Genomic DNA, 23445 nt, shown 5'->3' with positions numbered 1-23445 from the left:
ACAATAAGGCAAATAGTTGTGGTTCTATTTCAATTAGTGCGATTTCTTACGAACTCCGATTAGTTTATACATAAGCTAACAATTATTTTCTAATAACCGAAGTAAATTTATAACCGATAAAGTATTTGATGGAGGCGCCTGGTGTATGGTAAAAAAATCGATCAAACTCACCACTACTGTTTCTAGCTGCCCGGTATAGTTTTATTGCACTTTATGGTGTTTGGTAAAAATATTCAATCAAGCTCATCAATACGGCTTATTGCGGTTTAATTGCGCTTGATGCTCTTCTTTACAAGCTACGAGAGCTTATGTTTCTTGAACTGCGTACGCATAGAGAACAAAATTTGCATTGTTTTTAAATTCCAGCCTTGCAAATCGAAAATAAATGGAATTACACTGCAAACCCGGACACAGTGGATTGCAGAACATGATGAAGTAGAAATGTTTCATTGCACGTTGACCAATTGGGCATGTGGTTCGCATACACACCACGCGCTGCAGACCAACATCGGAGAAACACCGATGAATGGAACCGACGAAACCGCACCGACCCAGACGGCGGTACCATGTGCGATTGCAGAGCATAATGAGGCAAGACGGTCCTGGTGGGAGCAGTAGTTGTAGTAGAAACAGCGACGGTAGAAGCAGTCAGGGCGACAGAAACAACAGAAGTAGTGGCTTGCGGAGGGAAACATGTTGAAAAGCTGAATTTAATTAAACGATAAATCATTTTTATGGCTTGATGATTTTTTTTCCTTTCTTCCTCTCTCTCTTTCTATCTCTCTCGTTCTCACCTCCAATTCCTTTTACTGAAAATTAGCCATGGTTCGCCATGGTCGAGTTGTTTATTTTAGCGCATTTGTGTGTGAGTGTCGAGTGTTTTTTGTATTAGTTTTAAGTGCAGCGGCTTTTTTAACGGCTACTGGCGCATGTGAAGTTTTAAAATTTACATTCAAATGGCCCGACTCGACCGATGACGAATGTTTTGCGGCGATGTGGTGGTGATGGTGGAAAGCCATTTTTTTCCAGCCATGTCTACACCACAAGTGAACGTTGAAGAACGGTGGTATGTGCTTAATTTAATACCGAAGTAGTTCGGACCGGTTTAGGCGAACGAGTTACCGTGCAGACGAAGCGCTACCGTAGCCGACTGGAGTGGAAACGACGAGGAACGTCGTAAAAAAGGGGTACACCGAGTGACACTTTTTTATGTCTTTGCTTGCCTGTTGTCAGCTGCAGATGTGACCAACGGTATTTTGCTGTTGACGGGCGAGCGCCATTTTACAAGCGAACGTTGCTTTGATGAAATGCGCCCAGTAGGCGATGGTTTGCGCGGGCAGTCGAATGGACATCTGTCAAAAGCAATCCATTTGGAGGCTGCTGGAATGTTTCTTGCTTTCATATTCAAACGTAGTTACTTTAAAAGCGCCAGGGTAATTTGAAGTAAAGCGAACGGTTTGTGCTAAATGTTGCTGCTTAAGCGCATGACATTTATGGAATGTATAAAGTCATGCATACATAATCTTTGCTGCAGATATGTTATATGTTCATACTTGAGATCACTTATTACTTCTACTTAAGATTGTTGTATCTAAATACATGTAGGAATGGTTAAAAGTAAATTTTACGCAAGATTTTTTTTGCAGAATCTTAAAGCATATGTCTTTGTTGACTTTTGTTGTTATCGGCAAATTTGTTTAATAGTATAAAAAAAAGTATTCAATTAATTTAGCAATATTTTTACGACACACATAAGTGTTTTAAAGTTGAGCGAAACAAACGTGAAATCTTGTTTGAAAGCCCAGAAAACCACTCCAACGATGTGCTTCCAAATAAAGAACGGCAGATGAAATGATTTTTTCACATTTCATTTTTGTTACATTTACTCTCTCAGTGAATCTCTTCTTCATAAAGCCACCAATCGTAGTGACGGAATTAAAAATAATACGGTAGTTGGTTAAGTCTTTCATTGTTCCTTCAAGCTACTTGTTTCGTTTTGACTAGTGCGCTCATCTTCCGCTACCGCAGGTCAGACAGACGTCTCCCACAGGAGCCTTTCGTAACGTAAGAGGTCTGTCAAGAAATGTACACCTCGCGCCCTTCCAGAAACCGGATGTTCGCACTTTCAGCGAAAATTAATTAATTCCACCGTCAAAAAGGTAGCCCACAAAATGGGTGAACCTGCTGCGAGTCGGTTTAATCGGAGCCTTGGCGGATGCCCCGCGGGAGCGGGAGTCCTGCTTGAAGACACACAGAGCTCGTTTGGTACTGATTTGTAGTTCGTGTGGTCTTCTTGGCTCTTTGCTTCCAGAAGAAGAACGTGCTCACAAGCGGAACACGGCGGAAAAGCGTTTTTCACGCGTTTTCTAAGTAACCTCGCGTTCCAGGGGGATAATTCTGCACTTAACGAATGATAAAACGTGCCACCGGAGCGTTTGAAATGTATCCGAAAGCTGGCGAGGAAGATTTGTGTGAAAAAGGATGGAAATGGAAAAGAGAACAACGTACAAAAAAGAAAGAAATAAAATAAAATAAAGCGCGTGTTGTTGTTCAGCTCTATGGCACGGATGGCCGCAATGTAAGCGAAATGACGTACGAATGTGACGGTGGGAGGTAAAAAAAATGTGGAAGGATGAATAATTTCCATGCTTTTTGCTGCCCCATTCCGAGAGGAAACTAAACCAAAAGGGCAAGATTATTTCGGGAAAGGTATGCCACCGAGCAACACTCGCAATTCGATGCCCCCTGTTTTATGGCGATGTTGGCATGTTTTTTGTTATGTTCACTTGCTCCCTTGTCTTTCACCAGGAGCTCCCTTTTGCTTCGGGCTGTTACGTAGGTTTGTGGTGCTTTAGGAAAAAATGAATAAAACTGATGGGAAAAACAACCCAAGACCTTGAGCTTAACGAAAACGGAAAGAAAATGGAAGGTGGCATATAAAAATGGAGCACGAGAAAAGGAAAACTGCACATGCCGTGAATTCTTCCCGGAAGGTTATTCAAGAAGCGCCACGAGGGCGAGCTTTCCATTCCGTCGGCAAAATGATACATCCCGCCCACCCAGCGGCTTATTGTTTTATGATGGGCCAGTACATTTGGCATTTAATTTCCTCCGAAATGAGTGGAATCTTCTCGCGGACGGGCAACTGGGCTTCAGCTGTCGAGAAGACGCTTTCTGCAGCTCACGGTTGGGCTTCACTTCGATTGATTTGCATCAGAATCGGGCGGCTTTTAATTCAACGCCAGTCTCAAGTGGCTCCAGACCTACGGGGATCGTTTATGGGGATTATCCTTTTCTGTGGAAAATTATCCTCGAGCTCAAGTGTTATTGCTCACCTCTCCAGCGAACGAGAGAGAGAGAAAGAGAGAAAGAGAGAGAGAGAGAGAGATAGAGAGAATGAAGGAAAGAACACATCACAGCGAAGTGCAAACAAGAGCTTCGCCTGCTCTGAAAGAGCTCCTGGAACGCACAAACAAGCCCTTACGTCCTCGAATAGTTCTCCACAAAAGAGTACATTTTGTTCGTGTGTGTGTGTTTGTTTTTTCTTCTTTCGCGCCGACGGGTTACGTGTCCGCTTTCTCGACCTTTCCTACGCTACCTGGCTGGAGAGGAGACGATTTGCATATCATCGTTTACCGAACCCATCTGACCTTTCCTCTGGTGTGGAGTTCAGTTTCACCTCTGAAAGCTTCTTATCATTCCGCTCGAGAAACGCGCCCACGCACAGCTAGGCTAGGAAAGGTTCTCGAGAAGCAAAAACATAAAAAAGAGACACGAGATGGAAAAATAGCACTCCCCAACACAACCCACTTAGCTCGATTGCACTTGCTGACGAGTCGGGTGGTCGTCCTTTCACGCGGTGAGCGATTTCCCGCAGCTAGCGCGCCCGCTGGTTGGCTGATGATGATGATTTCCTTTGACGGGGTCGGTTGCCACCGGTCGGTCGGGAACGGGCTCACTCCCGAAGGTGCATTTTCACAAATTGCGTATGAGCTGACGCGCTCGCGGCTTGCTTACAGCCGCAACATGCGCCCAGTGATTTCTGTGGCATTGTAGCGGCATGAGTTTCTCATCGTGAAAATGGCACCCCCGGGTGGTGGGGAAGGACTATTTGGAATATAAATTCAAATTTTCATCCATCCACGGGTCGATTAGTGACAGGTTTTTTTTCTTTCGCCATTTTCATCCTTCTCCGTTTGAAACACGATTCATCCTCAAGTGGCCCTTTTTTCTTGCTTTGAGGATTGCTTTGTTCGTGCAACATATTGACGAGATTGGGCATCCGGAGATTATAGCTCACCCGCAGAGGGTCCTCGTGGTTGGATCGGGTAGGATAACATGCTAATAAAAACCGGATGCTCGGCAGGGCGTCATCTTGAGTGGCGAGCAGGTGCTCGAACACCTCAAGCCGAGGACATAAACGGCGATTCGGTTCGAAAGGACGCAATAAAACATGCAAACGTGCTTTCGTCACGTGAGAATAAGAAAAAACAGCAACATGCTCACACAAACACACTATTTCGATACGATAAAGCACCCGAACAGATGAGCTTTGTCCCCAGAAAGCAGCCCCACCCTGGCTCGAAACCGCAATTCCCACACATCATCAAAAAACGCTCCACCGGTGGACGTATCCGATTTATAGCCCGGTTTTGCCAGGAGTGTCGGATTGAAAACACACCCGCTCGGTAGGGTGGTGGGGGTTTGATTCGACGAGGATAAGGATAAGGATTTTCCCTCTTCGTCCCATCATCACCACCCCCCTCCCCTCATCGTTCGTTCACTGCCCACTCAACCATCTGCTCGAGTTCGGGTCGTTCATTTTTATTTGCTTCCGTGTTTTTTATTCTCGTCTGAGAGCGAGCAAAGTTTTCCTTCTCCTCGCAAGCGGACGTAAAGATTGTCCCCGATTTCCTTCCCGCAGGCGAGTCCAGGCTCTTTATTTGTGTCCGATTTCCTCCCCATCCCAAAAAGCCAATGTTTCGAGGCGGTTTTGGGGGGAAATCCATTTAAGCGATTTCGGTGTGTGTTTTTTCTCCGCCGTGTTCCGAACAGAACCCGGGCAGGTTCGTGATTTCATCTCATAATGGTTGGGGTGCTCGTTTCGCTGGACGAAGGTCGGCCGGTAGTTTGATAGCGGCATCCGATAACTAGTGGATTTTACGGCCGAACTATCGCGACCGAGCCTTCGTTGTCCTGCGAGCGAACCGTCACGTTTACTCGCCAGGCTCAGCGACTGAGCTTCGGGCGGCTCAACGGAAATGACGATCCACTTACGACGACGTAAGCCGATTGTTTGACCGCTATTTCACTTGCTCGCTTGCCTTGCGCGTTCGCTCAGCTTTTGGGTGAGCTTTTGTACATGGCAGCAAGAGCAACCACCCACGTCCGAACTGGAAGCTACTCGTGCACATAAATCACGGAAATAAAGGCTCCGTGGCCCGTCCTTGCGTCGAGTTCGCCACCTCCGCTTCGATGAGCGCTTTGTTTTCCACAGGAAATTGCTCTTATCGTACCGGGGAAATAAAAGGAAAGGCCCAAAAACCGCGCCGCCAGCTATCTTGTTGCAGCATCCCCGGGACACGGAGCCGAAGGGAACCGGAACTGGGTGGAAACAAAAGCACGAAACGTCTCGACGGAGAAAGCATGCAAATGCGCACTTAACAAGTCGTTAACGGAGCGAGCGACCCAGCGCGGCTGACACAAAATGGAGACGGTTCTCTTGCATCGCGTTGTTATGTTTTGTCGTACCATTCCGAGGAGAAAACGGCAAAAGAATCGTTCAAAATTAACTGGCCCGCGGTTTGGGCGCTGGGACACAATCTTTTTCGCAAATTAAAACATAATAGAGCGAGCGATATTAGAGCCGAGCAGCGCGAAAAGGGTTGTCGAGAAAAGCGACACTGAGCGTCAACGCTCGGCAAGAGGTGGTGAAATTAAATTTTTAAACTCTATTTTGCGCACGCAACGGTCCCTGAGCCCTGGTCTACAGTCGAACCGCCCGTTAGAGAGGATTATCCCCAACGGGAAACTCAGCGGTCGGCTTAGGGTCGCTTTCTTAAATGCCGCCTTGGTGGGCTCGCTCGCTGACCCAGATGTGTGCGAGTTGGGATGCGATCGTAAAAGGTAGCGAGTGGTTATGCGGCAAGCCACCTTGAGCCCCGGGGGCACTAATCGATGCAATTAGGGCGAAATAAGACGCCACGTACCTTTTTTCGTTGCACAGCGTCCGTTGGGATTGGTAGCGATAAAGATGTTGCTAAATTGCCGGCGCACTCGTTCTCGTGTTAGCTTTTCGGTGTGTTTGGGAGACGTAAAAAAAGAACAGAAATAATGCCCCGTGTGACGTCTTTTGCTAGCACTATAAGCTGAAACTGAAAATTTTATTCCTCTTTGCCTAGGTTATTTGGTTTTATTCCATTTAAGTAATTTATATTTTTAGTATTTTCTTGGTTTATTCACTTTAAGTTATATTTAGAAGCATTTTGTTCAATTTAATGTTGAGCAAAATTTAGTAATTGTTTGATGAGAAATGCATTGTATCTTAACAAAAGATTAAAAATGGAGAAGATTACGGAACATTAAAAGTAAATCGAAAAGCAAAGATTCATTGCTGTGAAACCCTAATACTGTAAAATTTCCATTGTGATAACCTTTTAAGCAGAGCAATTTCTGAAGCACTTTACTTCAATGAGCAAAGCACTTCGCTCTACGCCTATTTATTTCGCGTTACTCGAAGTTGGGGATCTTCAAATCAGAATCGAATCACATTGCGAATCACACTGCTACTCAGTAACGGCACGTAGCCCAGCTCGATTACTTCAATCGTTTCTATTATCACAAAACGAGCGTGATAGCCACGTTTACTGTGCACCCTACGGCGCTTGGTGCATGCCACCGATGCAACGCTAATGTTTCCGACGAATTGTGTTCCGATTTGTCAACCCGTCTGTCGGGTGTTCCGTCTGCCGGGTGCTCTAAAATTAGCACCAAAGAGGATTGTGGATTTTAATTAAATTTATTCCATTCAAAGGCCCTCAAGCAACGATGGTCTGGGACGAATAGTATGTAGGTTAACTCAATCGATTACTCTCGCTCACTCTTTCGCTCCCCGGATGTATTTCGCTTCCCGGTATTGTGTGATTAAATTCAATTTGTAATGAATGATGCATTTCCAGTGACTTCTGTGGCTTCGGCGTGAGGGAGTGCTTTTATGCCGGCCGTGTTCGTGTAAGAATAATGTGCCGTTCGGTTGGCGTTTGGCAATATATATTATCGGCAATCAATAACAATAAAGCAGCTGCGAATGGCCGCCTGCAAGACGGCGAGAGAGAGAGAGAGAGAGAGAGAGAGAGAGACTCGCTGTAAGACGCACTGTGGGTCGGAAAATGGAGCGTTGTTTAAAATGGCCCTCGAGCAAGGAAGAAGACAAAAAAAAATGGTAAAAAGAAATCGAGATGGAAACGAGCCGGAACGACACGGTCGCGTAAAAGCATTGGCTAGTACAGTTGCCGGGCTGGCGCAGGAAGTCAGCATCAAATCAATGCAAAGCCGGGCGTACTAAAATATGGTAATCTTAACATCGACTACCGTGCAGGGTGGTTTGTTCGCTGCCTACGCAGGAGCGCCGTGTTATTGATTCGGCTATGCATCTTGATTGGGAAACACTTATTTATTGTTGCAATCCTAGTGAGTTTCTTGGCACGGGCGTGTTTTTACTGAGGTTTCTTATGGAGAAGCTGTGAGAGTACCACCGTTTCGAATAATCAATTTGTGTGAGTATTTTTAAGAAGAGAAAATGGTGATGGCTTGCAAACTGGCTGGCTAGCTACATTGCACGTTGTAGGACGAAGTGTGATGTATGGAATTGGGTATGGAGAAGAAATTTTCCTCGATTGTGATAAAATTTATTAAAAAAGCCCTTTTCAGTTATTGATGGTTATTTTACCATTTCTGTTTCACCTGTGCAAACAGTCACGTAGCGGTGGTTTCTCAATCGATTCATAATTGTACAAGCAAACCCTGCGCAAAAACTAACCTGCGAATTTATGCCAATCGATGAAGCGTTCGGATGAATATTAAATATTATCATTATTACGGTTGCCCTTGAAGAACGAGCGGCCACTTCTCGAGCCCGACAGCTTCACGAAGAAGCTCGCCGTCCGGAAAAAGTATATTTCCTCTCCAGCCAATCGAGAAACCTTTCCGGTCGACTAATTTTTACCGACGTCCCTTTTTTTTTTTCGACATTTCCCGAAGCAAAGGCGAGAGCTTCCAGGCGCCGGCGACTTCCGCCGGAACGTGATTTACGATCTGTTGAACACGGTTCAGGAACGGGCATGTGAGATTCGTGGGAGGGCGAGAGCAATTAGCAGCCCTTGAACCGAGCCGCGGCCAAGGCGAGATCGCCACTTGGAAGCATTATTGGACTGCGCTTCGAGTGGACTCCGTTTTGACTTCCACCCATGCAGAAGGGCTCTTCTCGGCGTTCGCTATCAGCGATTGAAGAATTTCCTCCCATTTGGGGCCACTTGCTCGGTCAGAGCCCGGCCCTGGAACGAGGAGCGCGTGAAAGTGAACGAAGAAAAATGGTGGCCTTTTTGCCGGGTACCTATTTCTCTACCTACCTATTTCCGGCCCTCAACGATGCCGACGGCAAATGGTGAAAGCGATAAAATCTGACTTTACTGCCGGTTCGTGAGCAGAGGCACGCATCGGAACGGAAGGAACCTATCATCATCAGTACTCCGAGGCCACGGGCAAGGACGTGTTTCCTTATCCTCGGGACAGCCCGGTGGCTGTCGTTGGCCGGAGGAACCGATATCCTGCGCGTCGTATAAATTTGTGCGGGACGTGTAGCGAAATAGATTGCAGGTGTCGTAATTTTTACCACTCGTTTATAAACATTACCCTGGCTGGTGAGGAGCGCCATCCACGGTCTTATCACAATTAATGAGCCGACGGGCCTGCGAGGATTGGGATCGGCGAAATGACACGTTTTGGGATCTTATTGTCGCGGCTCGTTAACCTTGAGATCAACCACAGGACGCGATGGGAGATAAGCGGTATCGTGCGCGATTTATGATTACAACAACGTGTGTGTCATGACGGTTTAGCGTCAAGATTTAAAGCGAAGCAATGGAAAATGTATCAGGCGTCAAGATTTAAAGCAATCTTGTACAAGATGGGCGAAAGCTAAGTAGCATTATACTATTATTTTTACAATGAATCTTTCTGCAATCATTTATGGTTAATTATATCACCCATTGCTATGAAAACGTTGTTGAAACGCTACCTGTAATTTCGCTCATTGTGACTACTTCAAAGATAACGCTTATGTAATGTGGTATTATAAGCCTTTGAATGGCCTGCAGGTTCGGCTCATTGATATCTATGTAAATATGTTTTATTATTTCATTAGAATAGCTCTGTTTAATCCGAATACGGTGGGATGAAGCTATAAATATGCCTTTTGATACCACGAAAGGAACCTGTAATGGAAATACCAGCAACTGTTGGTCGTCAGCACAACAATCGCATACCGACCACAGTAGTAAGAATTCCACATCCTCGTCGAGCTTATCGATCGTAATTGGTGTGCAAGCAATCGCTACCGTTTTTCCGTACAATTTATCCACACGACGAATATGGTCTACAGCTATTTCAGAAATTTAATTCAACCACTTCCGGTCATTTAATTAACGCATTCCTCATCGAAACGCGGGCATACATTCGGGCTTTAATGTAGTTAAGTGCCGAGTTTGGACACAATACCAGCGCATTTGGCGTCTGCCTGGGCACAGTCGAGTGCATCGGTTCTGTGAATCGTGAAACGTGGCTTTTGTTTGGCCCATTTCCATGGGAAGATCAACCGGAATCACCGTGCAATCGCGTGCATTCGCTACGGTGCAGTCTCCCGTTAATGCAGCGCCGTGTACGAAGGCAGTCATTGTCGGCTGTCAAGTCATCGAACGCCGTTGGATGCAAAGCCGGCCATGTGGTGGCCAAGCGCGAACGACAGTTACACGAAACCACTCACCGAAAGTTGGCAGCTCGTGCACGAAATTAATTCCACCTTCGACGAGGACGCGTTGGTCGGTGGGTGGGTTTATTGGGGCGCGTGATGTCCGCTAAAAGGACCGATGGTGCGTTGTGGTAAGCTTTTGAGTCGCCGTACAACCGAGTGTCCGAGTGACTGTCTGTGGTAGGGCTTTTGAGCTGCTGAAAACGGACAACGTGAAACGCGAGCTGCGAAACTTAGACAGCTGTTATTGATGGGTTCTTCTCAACATAGATGTCCGCGTGATTCCAGGCGAAGGTGCGGTTAGTATGGTGTTCTTAATTCCAATTATTACTGTAACTACTGCTCTTCATTCGAGCAGGCTCCGATATAAGTTCACTCTGGTAACGTATCAGGGAAGGAATCAGCACGAAAGCTCCACCAGCTCTTTTCACACAATTTGCCAATTCACGTCATGAGCAGGGCTATTATTTCTTCGTCGGGAAGATTTGCCAATCCCACATTCGTGACCACAAACGAATCTCGTAGACGCCGGTTCAGGTCCAGCCTGTGTCAACGGCAGCGTCCTTTGGCAGCACGAGCGTTCTCTCAAATCATCTCGAAACCATTTTTCAAACCAGCTCCCAAATGTAGGTTAATGGTTGCGATTCACAAACCCTCCCACCCATGGTGGTGTGAGTTTGTTGGCAGAGTTCTGTTTGGCGATGACAATCCTCGGCTGAGGTTTGCTGGAAATTCGTCCTCCTAGGTAACCTACAGCCCAGGTCGCAGTCAACATCGCGCGCTGTGGCGCAACTTTTGATTAATCGCTTTAAAAGCGCTTGTACGTACATTTTGCAACGGGTTCGCCCTGGCAGCCGTCCTGCCGGTACTGCTTCGATAACAAAGCCGATGGAGGGCGCGCGAGGGTTTATCGAGAATTATGTTGTAAGTTTGCCGGCTGCCAACCCGAACCAGCCAGGCTCGAAACTTACCCCAAAGCACTAATCACACCCTTCGCATAAACAGTGCGGCGGGTTCGCTTTGCCGGCGGGACATCTTAAGTGGACCATAAGTTACGCGCGCGAAAAGTGAAACAAAAGTTTTGCAATTAATGCATTACGCGCGGCTCGGGAAGTTTCGGTTGAAGATGGCACCGACCGTGGCAGTGGCGATGGTGGTGGTTTTAAAAGATTCATTTCACCTGAATTATGGCATCTCAGGCCCGGGGTAGCCATGGTAACGTGCTGGGAGTGCACTACTTCTGGAGCACGTTGCTGATGCGATAATAAAGCGAAGTCCTCGCGCCTGCTGCGTGGCGGGTCGTTCCCTTGGTAACCGCCGTGCCTGGTGGGTGGGTTGATGAGTGAAATGAAATTAATTAGCGTTTATGCTTATTTTATACCGCGAAAAAGGGGGCTCATTTTGTGGAAACTAGCTGCATGGAATTTCCACCGGACATAATAAATCAGACGCGTAAGATGGGCTCGAGTTGTGGAGGGGAGTTATTTTTAAAACTTGTTCTTTTTTATGAGCCCAAATTAATCTGGACGCTTACTTTCCTCCATTCTCATTAGCCATAATTTAAATTCCAATTCAGCTTATTTGGGGTGAAGTTTTAAGAAATACTTTTTGCTGGTATATTTTGCGTGTCTTAAACGAGCATAGTATAGAGCTGGTTAAAAATATTTGCTCCAAAGAACAATCAATTACCTGTTTTGGCACCGCTCTAAAGCTAATCCGATGGCAAGCGATAAGCGCTCGGATAAAACTTCTTTACCTACGCCTGACCAAACGATGGTGGCATGATTTGTGAGGTCGATATGGTGCGAACAACAGGCGCACACATGTGCACCCCACGCAACGCACCCCAATTTGGGGTGCACGGGTGGAAATCAATTTCCCGAAAAACGTGTCGCCATAAATGCGCGGCACTAAAACGCGCTCCGGATCGAACGGTCTTTTCCCGCGGCCAAGGTCCAGGTGCGCCTCACGCTGCCCGGTGGTTGTTTGTTGATTAGTTTCGTGACTATCGGGCCGTTGCAAATATCGTTTTAATTTTTCGACCCTCTCGCGGGGGTCATTCTCGGGTGCGCTGCGTCGTTGTGGGTCACACGTCGCCAAATTTTCCCCGGGTGCGCAGTGTTATAGTTTCGGTTCTCTCTCCCGCATGGGAAAATCCCCTGAATGTATCCCGCGGCGTTCAATCGGTGGAAAACTCCCATCCGTGCGCATGGAATTGCGTTCGCACGGACCACCTGCAACAAAGGAGGCAATCGGTCGCAACCGTAAGGAACGCGAATGGTGGGAAATATTGCCAAAATGGCCCAGCAGGGATGCAGGGACACCGCGTCTCGCAGGGGGCCAGCTGCGTTTCGCACATTTCGGTAATGAAAGCCGTCACTTTGGTGTCCGATCGTTGGCTGGGGTTGGTGCCGGCGGCTTCCGGAGGGTTGTAATTTTTCATCACACCCGTTCCCGGGAAAACCCGCGATAAAGGTACGCAACCGTCGTGAGGTCGGCAAGGGAACGCATTTGCATTCCACTGCATCGTAATCTGCATCGCGCTGGGGGTTGAGTTTTCACACCGGCAACCGTCGACTAAAAGATGCTAACGACGACGACGCTGCACGGCGATGACGACGGTGATGATGTGCATCTCTCCGCCCGGGGAAAGCCATTGGGATCCTCGTGCCCCGAATAAAACGTACAAATAGTATGAGTGCTTGAAAAATGAAATCCACATGAATGAAGCGAAGAAGCAACGGTACCGTTTTCCCTTGCGGCGGTGCACCGGAAAAAAGGCACCTTCACAATGGCACCTGGTCGTGGGTCGTTAGCGATAACGCTTCCTTCCGCCGTCGAGTGATATTCACTCGTCCTGGAGGCGGTCCTTGCGCCGAAAGTCCTTCGAAAATCGAAAGCGAAAACAAGCGGTCGCCGTGCGCGGTAGCAACTGTTATTACTGCCACTTGGCCGGCGGCAACGGGAGATCGGGAAAATGCACGCGGTGCATGAGTAAGTGGAAATTTATCCCGACCAGGGCGTGTTTTGTCACCTGTGGCTCGGTTCGTCGTGGCAGCTGCCGCGCATGGAAACAGGCACCCAGAACGGGTGCTTGCGTTCGTTAAAAAATATACACTCACGCCACAGGAAGAAAGCCAGTTAGCGTCAGTTTTTGGCATGCAATTATGAGCGCGCCTGCCCCGAACGAGACGATGTATATTTTTAACAAGCTGACAGATTGTTGTGCCACGTTGAAAGAGACCCCACCGTGCTATCGTCGTGCTGTCGCGGAAGCAATTTCAATCAAAGTAGCCGTATGTTTTTCTCCTTCCTCGCGTTCTCAGAACCCATTCAAAGGACGCTCTCATGGAACGGATATTCGATTAATGTAACCGGGCGCAATTCCAGTGAAAAATTTGGCTCAGACGAGGGTAATATTTTGTCTGCTTTACTGCGCGTGGACCTAGTAACGGGGTGGCCATTTTTTCCCTTCTCTAAAGCTTGATGTCTTCAAATGGTTGGGGCCTAATTGATGCAAAAAAAAGGGAAAAACCAAGGAACCTTCCCGTGTCCAAATTGCGAATAGCTCTCGCATCGGTGCGGTTGCACTTGGTATGCAATTTACCGTCATCGGGCGCTTCGACTTTCGAGTGATCAATTGATTCCGGTGCACCTTCGCAAGTGAAATTTGAAATTCATATTTCAACCTCCTGAAACCGTGCCATCGCCGCTTCGAACCGGCCAACTGGTGAGACCGAAACCACTCTCGCTCTCGGGGTGATTTAGGCGAAAAAGAACACTTGAATAATTTCGGTACCCACCGTCGGGTTTCCAAGAATGCGGTGCACACGATGCACCCGGACACGAGGGTGCATTTGGCGTTTGGAACCACAATGTGGTTTCTCGTGTCGTTAGCTCCAACCGATGACGAGCGATGGTTGCGGGTGCACCCGTGGTGAGCGATGGACGGAAAGCCGGCAAGAATATCCCATTTCTCATCGATTGCATTCGGAAATTGGTCCACCCCGCAATGGTTCGGTCACCGACAGCGGGCGGGCAATAAACGGGCAATGGCACGCAGATTATGTAAGCGATAAATTCAAAGCTCTTTTCCTGGGAACAACCGGTCAGAATCCAGGAGCAGGGAACGGCCAAATCCAAGTGCCGGATTCGAAGCGAGAGACGCTGAACGAGAGGATTTTTACGATCGCTCGCAAATCCTTTCGAAAAATCCCTTCTCGTGTGCTTAGCGGAGCGTTGGAGCGGTGGAGAGGACGCACACAAAAGAAGCTTAATTCCAAGGGCGACCCGTTTTTCCCGTGGGGCGAAAGGCTTTTATTGTTGCCAAAATCCAAACCATTTGCGGAAGCGTTTCTTTGAGCTGGAGTCCGATGGCCCGGGAAGTAATGTGAGCGCGAGCCGAAGCGGCATTCTGTCTGTTGACAGGCTTTTAATTTTGATTAGCCACGATTGGGCCCTCTAATCCTTTTTAGACGGAGCGACATGCAGTGCTGGAGGGTGATTTGAGGATTTTCTTGGTTTTAAATTTAAGGATTTTGGTCAGTGCTTTTGGGGAAAAGGCTTGAAGGAGCTGGCTGGAGTTACGTTTTAAAATCGGGATCAGGCGCTGAATTAATTTCCTATTTAGAGCTAATTCTTGCTAAGCCATCGATATAAGAGACGTTGTAAGGATACAGTATTAAACCGTGTAATGGCAAGCTTTAAACAATCGTACGCATTGACCTGAAAATAGAATTCAATACCTGGCATAAACAGAAAAGGTCCTTTTAAAAGGAGAAACGTGCTTTCAGCACGTTCATTGCATCATGAAGAAAACAATTGTCATTTTGAAAGAAAACGACCAAATTAAAATGCACTTTCAATGCACCCCGATAGACATTATGGTGCATCTTGGGAAGTCATCGCCTGAATCGAGATCCTTTCACCTCCCCAAAAATGGCAAACATAAGCAACAAAAACAGGCCAACCAACGATGCGATGCATTGGCACAAGTCGGGTCCGAAAAAAAATACCTCCAAAACCCAGCAGACAAGCATTACCATACCGTGCGATGCTCGATGCACTTCATGCTCGACGGTGGCACCGGAAATGGACGATCGCTGTCGGGCGAATGGCAGCGGCTAATGGCATCACGCTAATGTCGACACCCGCCCCAGGTACAGCAATCGACGGGATCGGGTGGACCCGTGGACGAAGAGCAACCGTGAAGTGCTCGATTTCATGCGCCGCCAGATTTCAATGGATTCAATTAATTCTAAACTCCGCTTAAAAGCCCTTTCTTTGGCTCAACCCCCTGCTAGCACGAGTGCTCGATTGAAGCCACCGGCCGGAGAAGCGGCCTTGTGTTGCAGTGCGCGCGCGTCCGAGCGTAATGGTTTCCGGCTTTCAGGACCGCAGCTGAAAGCGTTCGCATCCTGCCAAGGGTGCCGTTACTCGACCGGTGGGGTGGCCATTTAGCACCAATCGCATTACAAAAAGACCACGGTATCGGAGGGCGAAAGATTGCAGTCAGAGTGCGTTGGAAGGGTGCCTTTTTTTCAAAGGATTGTTGACCAACAAGCCAACCAAGCTGCCTTCCCGGAACGGGATCAATCAAGTCGGAGATGAAAAGGCTTATCAACTACCGGCTGTTCACGTGTGCAGCATTACATGGATGGAAAATGAAACAAATCTCTTCCCTGCTATTAATTTAAATCGTTCCAAGTGGATGAGCTTTCTGCTCGCAGTTCTGCTAGCATCCTTTCTTGCGTCATCATTGCGGCCAGCCCTCGATATTCGACGCCAGTGCCGTTGATGACCGTCGCATGGTGTTTAGTGTTATTGCGGTTTGGGGTTTTGGCACCCATCTGTTAGTTACGAGAGTTTTCCATAAGCAAGCAAACCACACGACACACCACCAGAGTCCCGAGTCATCCAAGCGATGCCCGGTGCTGCCAATCGGCGCCCCATCCCTGGGTGCAATTTTTCGAAACATTAGCTTTTCGCCCGAAATTCCAGCCAACTTTCCCGGGCTCGTGTGCGGTATGGATTCAATAGCGCACGAAATTGAATTTGGACTTTCCGAGCAACGCTGGAAGGGCGAGCTTTCCATTACACGAGCGCCCACGATCTCCGAGCCGATGTGGGTAATGTTTGGGATGAGCATGTCCTTTTTTTTTGAGGGTCGTGTTTTCGTAGAATTTCAAAAACTGGAAAAAGTTTTTCCCGGTGCATTATTCAACGGGAGCGCTGGAATCAATCAATTAGGATACGTGGAATCGCTCCAGCCATCGTTCCCGGTATGTGCTTTATCACCCTCGAGGCGTGTATTGATTGAAACAACCTTGTGAGCAATGAAAGCTCGCATGCGCTCCGATAACGCACACGGAAGAGGCAGGGAATTCCCAAACGAGCCCTTTTCGTGGTGCGTTTCCGTGTAGTACAGCTGCCCATAATAAGCACCACGGGAGCCACCGAAAGGCCACTGGGGAGAATACGGTCGGCCATCGAAAACATGCTAATTTCATTGCCTTCGCTTCACGGTCGGTGGGTTCAAGGGTTTTTCCCTTGGCCGATGGGGTGAATGCCCATCGAACCGCATCGTCCTCGACGATGCCAACTTAAATGGGATTTATTCCCCGGCGATCGAAACAACAACATCAGCGGGACAAGAGCAACAACACAAAAAAAAACCACGCACAGAAACCCGAAAGTTTTCTCCGGCACCGTCCGCATTTGGCAACGCCAGAAACGTGACCAGAACCGTGCGGTTCCACGGCGGGCGATAAACAGCTTAACTTTAGATTTACCACCGGAACTACGATCGAACGGGCGTCGAGGTGCGGAAACTTTTCGCGTTTTTTTTTCTCACGTTTCTTTTTTTCCTTTTGCCAACCATCATTAGTTGCAGTTCCGTAAATTTAACGTGCGCCATATTTCGGGACACCGGTTTCCCGAAGGCGTTCGGGTGCGCTAGGCAAACTTTTCGATCATTGATTTTGCCTCGCCCGCGCGAAGGAGGCGTAGGTCCGTTTTTCTTGCATTTCCACCACAGCGACAAATCCGGCGAGGGTGCGAGTGAAATGTTCGAGCCAATTATCGTGTGGAGGAAGGAAAATTTCCATTATTTTTTATTCACCACCGCCCAGGGAAACGTCAGGACGAAGTTCACCGCCACCAGCCAAAAGTGCCATTTGTTTCGATACTTTATACACTGGCACCGTGCGCTGCTAATGATGGCCATAATGTGATCAGCCAATTGGGTGGGCTGGACGAACCCGATGGCCATGATGGTCTGTTTCGTCTGTCGCCGTATCGTGCACCGCCCTAGGATTATTGTTTTCGAAAGCCGATAGCCGCCTATCAGTATCCGATTTTGCTCTAGCCTGCTCGAGATCTCGTTACGGCAAGGACACTGCTGTGGAGAGTGTTTGCGCACGCCGGGTCCGAATATCGGACAAGTGGAAAGTTATTGCATCCTTTGGTTCTGTCTCTCAGGGGACGAACTAAACGAACGAGAAAGCGACCGTCAGGATCTGTTGCCGGCCGGTCTGTGTGAGTGAGCTGTAATCACGGGGTTATTTTTATGTTTTATTTCCACTGCGGTGGTTCCGTTCGATCCTTGTGATTTCGCAGCACGAGCTACACGAACGAAACGATCTTGTTTTTATGAACAAACGCTTTCGCCTTTTCACTGACTCCCGGTGCTTTTCCACCACACGGAATGTAAGTCCTCCCCAGCATGCGCTTGTATATACTTATGTTCATCATATTTCTCTCCTTTGACGACCGAACTCCGAACAGCCTGTTGCCGTTTCGGTTGCCAGCCAACGGTATTCGCCGGTAGCGCCGAATGCTTCACTTCCGGATGTCCGTGTGGCGTTGCTTTTCCTTGCCTGTTTTTTTTTCTTTGTTATATCACTTCACCCATTGTGCTTTTCCACGCTGTCCCGGAGTGAGTTTTGTGTCCCAGCTGCTGGTTGACTGACCCGGATGGCTTCCTGCCGCCAGTGTGAGTGTTTGTCTGTGGTGTGGTTTTGTGGCTTTATTCATTTTCCAAACATCCGTCCCCGTCGCAAACGGTCGGGATTGTCTTACATGGCACGAGCGGACGTGCGGCGTTTCCGGGAAACGAGCGCACCGAGCTAGAATTGTAACAAAATTTCGCAGCACGAGGGAAGGAGATTAAAAACATTACGACCGTAGCGGAAAGTGAAAATTGGCGAGTTTTTATTTGTTCATTTGTTTCCTTTCGCGCCACCCCACCTGCCCCAGGATGGTACGGGAAGTCGTTAAACGGGCGCACGAGGTGTTATGCGAACCTTCGCGCGTGGGAGTAATACTTCTTTCCGGCGCAATCGTTGCTTAAGCTTTCGTTGGGCGTTTTTCTTTGCCGCGCGGAAATGTAATAAAGCTCACCTGTTACCAGGTTACGCCGGGGTCGATTGAGTTATGTACGCGCGTCTCCCCTTCTTCCGTACGGAGGGGGTAGCGAGAGTTTATTGAATTATTATTTCACCGCCAGCAGGTTCTCGGCACTTGGGCAAGTGTTAATGCGAACACCATTTAGCGTAATGGTGAGGCAGGCTTTTTATTATTCAGTGCGACCTTCCCCCGTTTTCGTGTAGGCTGACGACGCAGATTAACTGCGTACGGGTAAGAAGGATCGCGAAAGGAAAACTTCTCCAAGGACACGTCATCCTGGTGATATTATGTCAATGGCCGGTAGGGGGCGCTATTTGACATCTGGTGAAGTGGGCGTTTACGAGCGAAAGTTAATCTTATCTAGCACGATGCTAGGCAGGTTGCGAAACAATGGTGGAAAATTAAAAATAATTGCAATGATGAAGATTCATTTCAGGTGAATGCTATTTTTGGGGTGAGTTATGATTAGTGCGCTTATTCAGTATTCCATTCAACCCTGTACAGGCCTACTAGATCGTAAATGAAACTTTTCAACGCTGCATCGGGGATTTCAAATGTGTGTTTGCAAATCACACCCATAAAGCAAATAAATCCACCCCATTTGCTTTCATGAACCGAGGACATTCGTCATATCAAAGTATCTCAATCGGTCTCTCTCTCTCTGTGCGCCCCTTTCCAGATGTCGACTCCGTGCACATAACGCGGCTCTCGGTGCCGCGAGTGTACGTGCTAGATAATTACCATCACCATCGGCATCAGCACCAGTACCTAGGCCGGAACCAGCTGCGAACCCGCGACGATCCGGACGTCCCGTTCGATCCGGAACCGGACCCACTGACCGCCGCCGTACGGGTCCCAGATCCGGCCGAACATCTCGTGCTGGACTGCGAGTACGTCATCGAAACGCACGAGACCGGTTTCGTGCTGAAGTGGCTGCACAACGACGTCTCGATCTACCAGTGGATTCCACCGCACCGGAGCCCGTCCAGCTTGAACCGGATGCGGGACCACGTCAACCGGACGTTCACCGTCGGCAACGAGGCGATGCACAAGCACCGGGCACTCGCGCTGATGCACCCAAGCCAGGACTTTGCCGGCAAGTACAGCTGCTCGGTGCAGACGTTCCAGTCGTTCGACATCAAGTCCGCCGATCTGTTCATCATCGGTAAGGCTGGGCTCCCGGTTGGCGATACCGGTTCCGAGTACAACCCCATTTTGCTTGCCTTGCTGTCTCCCTTAGTGCCCGAGTCCGCGTTCACGCTAAAGTACTACCGGGACCTGAACGACCTGGTGACGGTCGTCTGCAGCGTGTTCGGCATCTTCCCATCGCCGGAGCTGTCACTGTGGATCAACGACTACCGGCTGGAGAATGGTAGCGCGAACGAGATCCCGGTGGTGGAGGGCCTGTTCGACAGCTCGGTCAGTGTGCAGTTGGTCCTGTACGAGTCGCTCCAGCCGGACGATGTGATTCGTTGCATGCTTACCGTGCCTGGGACCGAGTATCAGCGCACGAAGGAAACCGTTTTTGTGGGTGCGTAGTGCTTTCGAGAGTCCTCGCATTCTGCTTCACGCGAGCGGAAATTAATGGCCGTATATCGATTTCTAATTTTTCTACTCCCGGCGCAGATGTAAATAGCAGACCGTTTGGGGACTCCAACTCCATCCTGGACCCGTTCGGGACGGTCACAACTGGCAGCACGACGTCACAGGTTCCACCAACGTCCAGTTCTCCTGCGACCACTCCGCCAACTACTCCGGAGACGGTAGTGACGAGTGCAAAGCCAAGCCCAACCAGTAGCCAGGTGTCGGTAGGAGTTGTACCGAAGGACGCAGTCCGCCAGCAGATTCCGTCTGTACTGCGTCTCCGCCCAACGGCGAGTTCTACGCGGGTGCTGACGGTACAGCAGTCGAATTCGGTCGAGTCCGACGAGATCATGAACGTGCTGGATTTTAAGGAGCTACTGAATGACAACCTGCTCTACAACAACGCCGGCACACGGACAGGTGAGTGCGGGTTCGGTTTAAAACAACAGCAAAAATTGCGAGCGAGCGTTCGTTTGGTCCGTTTTACGACCCTCGAGGGGGTGAATTATTGAGCGGCTTCTTGTGCGAGCAGTCGGTCGATTGACATTCCTTTCCTGACAATCCATCAGTGGACCGGGTGACCTTTGGGACGGGCAAACTGTCAAGAACGCGCCCGCATAATTGTGCCCCAATCGAGCTAATTGCCCAGTGAGTCGCCGTGCTCCAGGGAGAGTGAACTAGGGCGCGTCCTGGATGGTGCTTTGACGTAGCAACCCTTATAACGAGGACCCGCCCGTGTACACCCTGACAGGTGGGCATGTGGGGTTATGCTAATAATTGATTAAATCGAACGTGCACCGGTGTACGTACGGGAGGATCCCAGGCAGGTCCTTAAGGGCTGAAAAATTCATCCTACACTAATTTATAGGGCCTTCTTGCTCCTCGCTTTGGACGACGCTCCAGATAGGGCAGATTATGATAAGTGAATGTGGCGTTTCATCGGCAAACCACCGACGATGGTTCCGGATTGGAATATAGCATAAATTTCATAAGGGGTTTGCATCGCTATGGGAATGAGCGAAAAAATGAATAAGAAAAGAATCCTCCTTGCAAGCCGGCGGGCTGAAGCACACCGAGCAAATAGAAGCCGAATGAACCTGTGAGCTTACAAGTCGAAGAACAGAGCTCGACCACAAACGAACCGTGGCGCGTTTCAAGTTGTAAGCCATTTTGTTCAATTTACTAGCCGTAACCTGCCCCTCCCAACGTTCTGCAACGGTCGTCGGTTTGGTCGCCTTTGTCCGTGCATAAGTTCCTCGGTTGCAGCTTCTCATTTTACTCGATATTAACCTCCGACTCCGACCTCTTTTCGTCGGCTACAATCCGCCGGAGTGGAAGGCTTCTAGGCCGGTCCAATAAAGCCCGCATCCACTTCATACCAACCAAGGAGGTCTGGGTCGGTTGTAACATAATTCGCTTCCTGCAGCTCCTCGCAACCCAGCCACGTCGTCATTTCTCGTTATTGTTTCATACGGTCATCACCTTTTCTTTCGGGTTTTTTGTTTCTTTTTTCCCCTTTTTCTACCTAATCCATGGGCATTGTTCCTTGGCGATCTATACAAGCATGTCTCTCTTTCTCCCTCTACCACGCAGGTATTCATTGGCTACGAACGTGCGACTGGTTGCGGTTTGTGGTTTTGGTTTTGGGCATGCCTTCGCTTCTTACCGGTCACATCGTCCTGGCGGCGCTACGGCGATGGCAGATGCTGGGATCGTAATCCGGCCCGTCCCGGGACAGTGAAGCGCGGACACGACTTCGGGAAATGAGCCTCTGCAAACTTATGACGCCGGCCGGAGGGAGAAAAACTCCCCCGGTCTAAACCGGAAACCGAACGCTACTTTATTGTGCTGGCAAGTTGAATCCGGACGCTGAGATGACGCCGGAGCTGGTGGACGGCACCACTCGAGGAGCTAACCGAGACGTTCCATGTGGTGGCGTGTTATTGGACAAGGAAAAGAAATAACCGACCACCCCGGTGGGGAAGTTCGCAGCGGACGAGACCGTCTGATGGCTTCCACGGCAACCCGTGCAACCATTTTACGGAATCCTGAATATCTATCCTTTTTTCCAAACCCCTTCTATCGCTCTATCTCTTTCTCTATCTATCTTTCTCTTCTCTCTTCTTAACATCTGCAAGCGGTCCTAATCTGATGCCTCGGAAAATTAGAGAAGGATGCGTAAGCACTCCATTACAAAAAAAAAACGAAATGAAAAATCAACAAGCGCGTATACAATACGGTGGAAGGTATTACCTTTTTTGTGCGTTCCCTATAAAAATGCCAAAGAAATCGAAAACGTGTTAAGCATAGGTGTAACTAAGAAATAATGAAACACAAAAAAAAAAACACGCAACGAAATGAAAGAAGGAAAGCTTCTCTGATAGGGAAAGTAGAAGGCGAACTTATCTGGAAGGGAATAAAAATGAAGGGATATGTCGAATGGCAGTCGGATACAGACGTAGAAAAGGAGTGTATAGTACCGTTTTGTGTTAAGAATCAATCCAGACAGCACACAGATAAGTAGGACAACGTAAAATTTGATCAAAATTCGATGCTTTCCTGCGTACGGCGTGTTTAATAAGGATACTTCGTCGACAAGAACTAGCTTTCACGTCCACTAAGAAGTGTAAATTTATCTGTAAGGACCTAGAAGAAAGAAACAGCACACCACGGTGTCCATTCATTGCTGAGCTTTTGTTTTGGGATCTGTTTGCCTCTTGTATACATGCTACTAAAAACGACTAGCGATGAAAAAGGGTACGCATACACCCGGAAGCAACACGTTTCCCGGCCGCAATCTCGCTGCAAACGTTGTAAATACTAGACGCTGCACTGAACTTTCAAGTGAACAAACAAAAACGCGCATGCCAAATTGAGAAGATAATCTTCAGACGAAAAAAAAATATCACCATACGGCGTCCTGTTGGACCCTGGTCGTGCGGTGGTCGATAAATGATGACGAAACGATAATAATGATGATGCTGACGATGTTAACATATAGCGAATGTGAACCGAATCGAGCAGTGGGCGTTGGATCTTTTTCTTCTATCCTTCCGAAACCCCATTCTGGGGGAGGCGAGACACACCCGAAAGAAAAGCGAACTCCACCGCGAAGGTAAGCAACCCCCGGAGATAAACAGCAGCTAAGCATCCTAATCCGGACACGTCCTATGCAAACACGTTAAGCAGGTAAAGATCCTACCTGCAGGGTGGGTTCTTCCGGAAAGTGCGTTTGGAGCGAAATCAAATGCCTTTAATGGGAAAGCCAAATATTGATACTACCTTTGTACGCTCGCGATCCCTTTTTGCTCCTGCGTTTCATATCCGGTCCCATTTCACCCATTAACCCTGTGTTTGCACAACCAATTTCGCACCGACGAACCCTATTCGGTCGATGGTTATTCTTTTCGTGGCGGAATAATTACTTAATC

General features: G+C 48.4%; 1 protein-coding gene across 1 annotated transcript; it reads left to right on the top strand.

Moving 5' to 3' along the window:
* The first annotated feature begins 15137 nt into the window (after positions 1–15137).
* On the top strand, positions 15138–23021 carry LOC128729709 (uncharacterized). The gene is made up of 5 exons (XM_053823084.1): positions 15138–15183; positions 19110–19595; positions 19671–19961; positions 20057–20434; positions 21608–23021. Exons 1-5 carry the CDS (start codon positions 15138–15140, stop codon positions 21730–21732), a joined length of 1326 nt encoding a protein of 441 aa, XP_053679059.1. The 3' UTR covers positions 21733–23021.
* Positions 23022–23445: the final 424 nt, after the last annotated feature.

The sequence above is a fragment of the Anopheles nili genome, chromosome 2, assembly GCF_943737925.1.
Source record: "Anopheles nili chromosome 2, idAnoNiliSN_F5_01, whole genome shotgun sequence".
Lineage (NCBI taxonomy): Eukaryota > Metazoa > Arthropoda > Insecta > Diptera > Culicidae > Anopheles > Anopheles nili.
The sequence above is the reverse complement of the archived record's forward strand: the minus strand, read 5'-3'. Positions and strand labels throughout refer to the sequence as shown.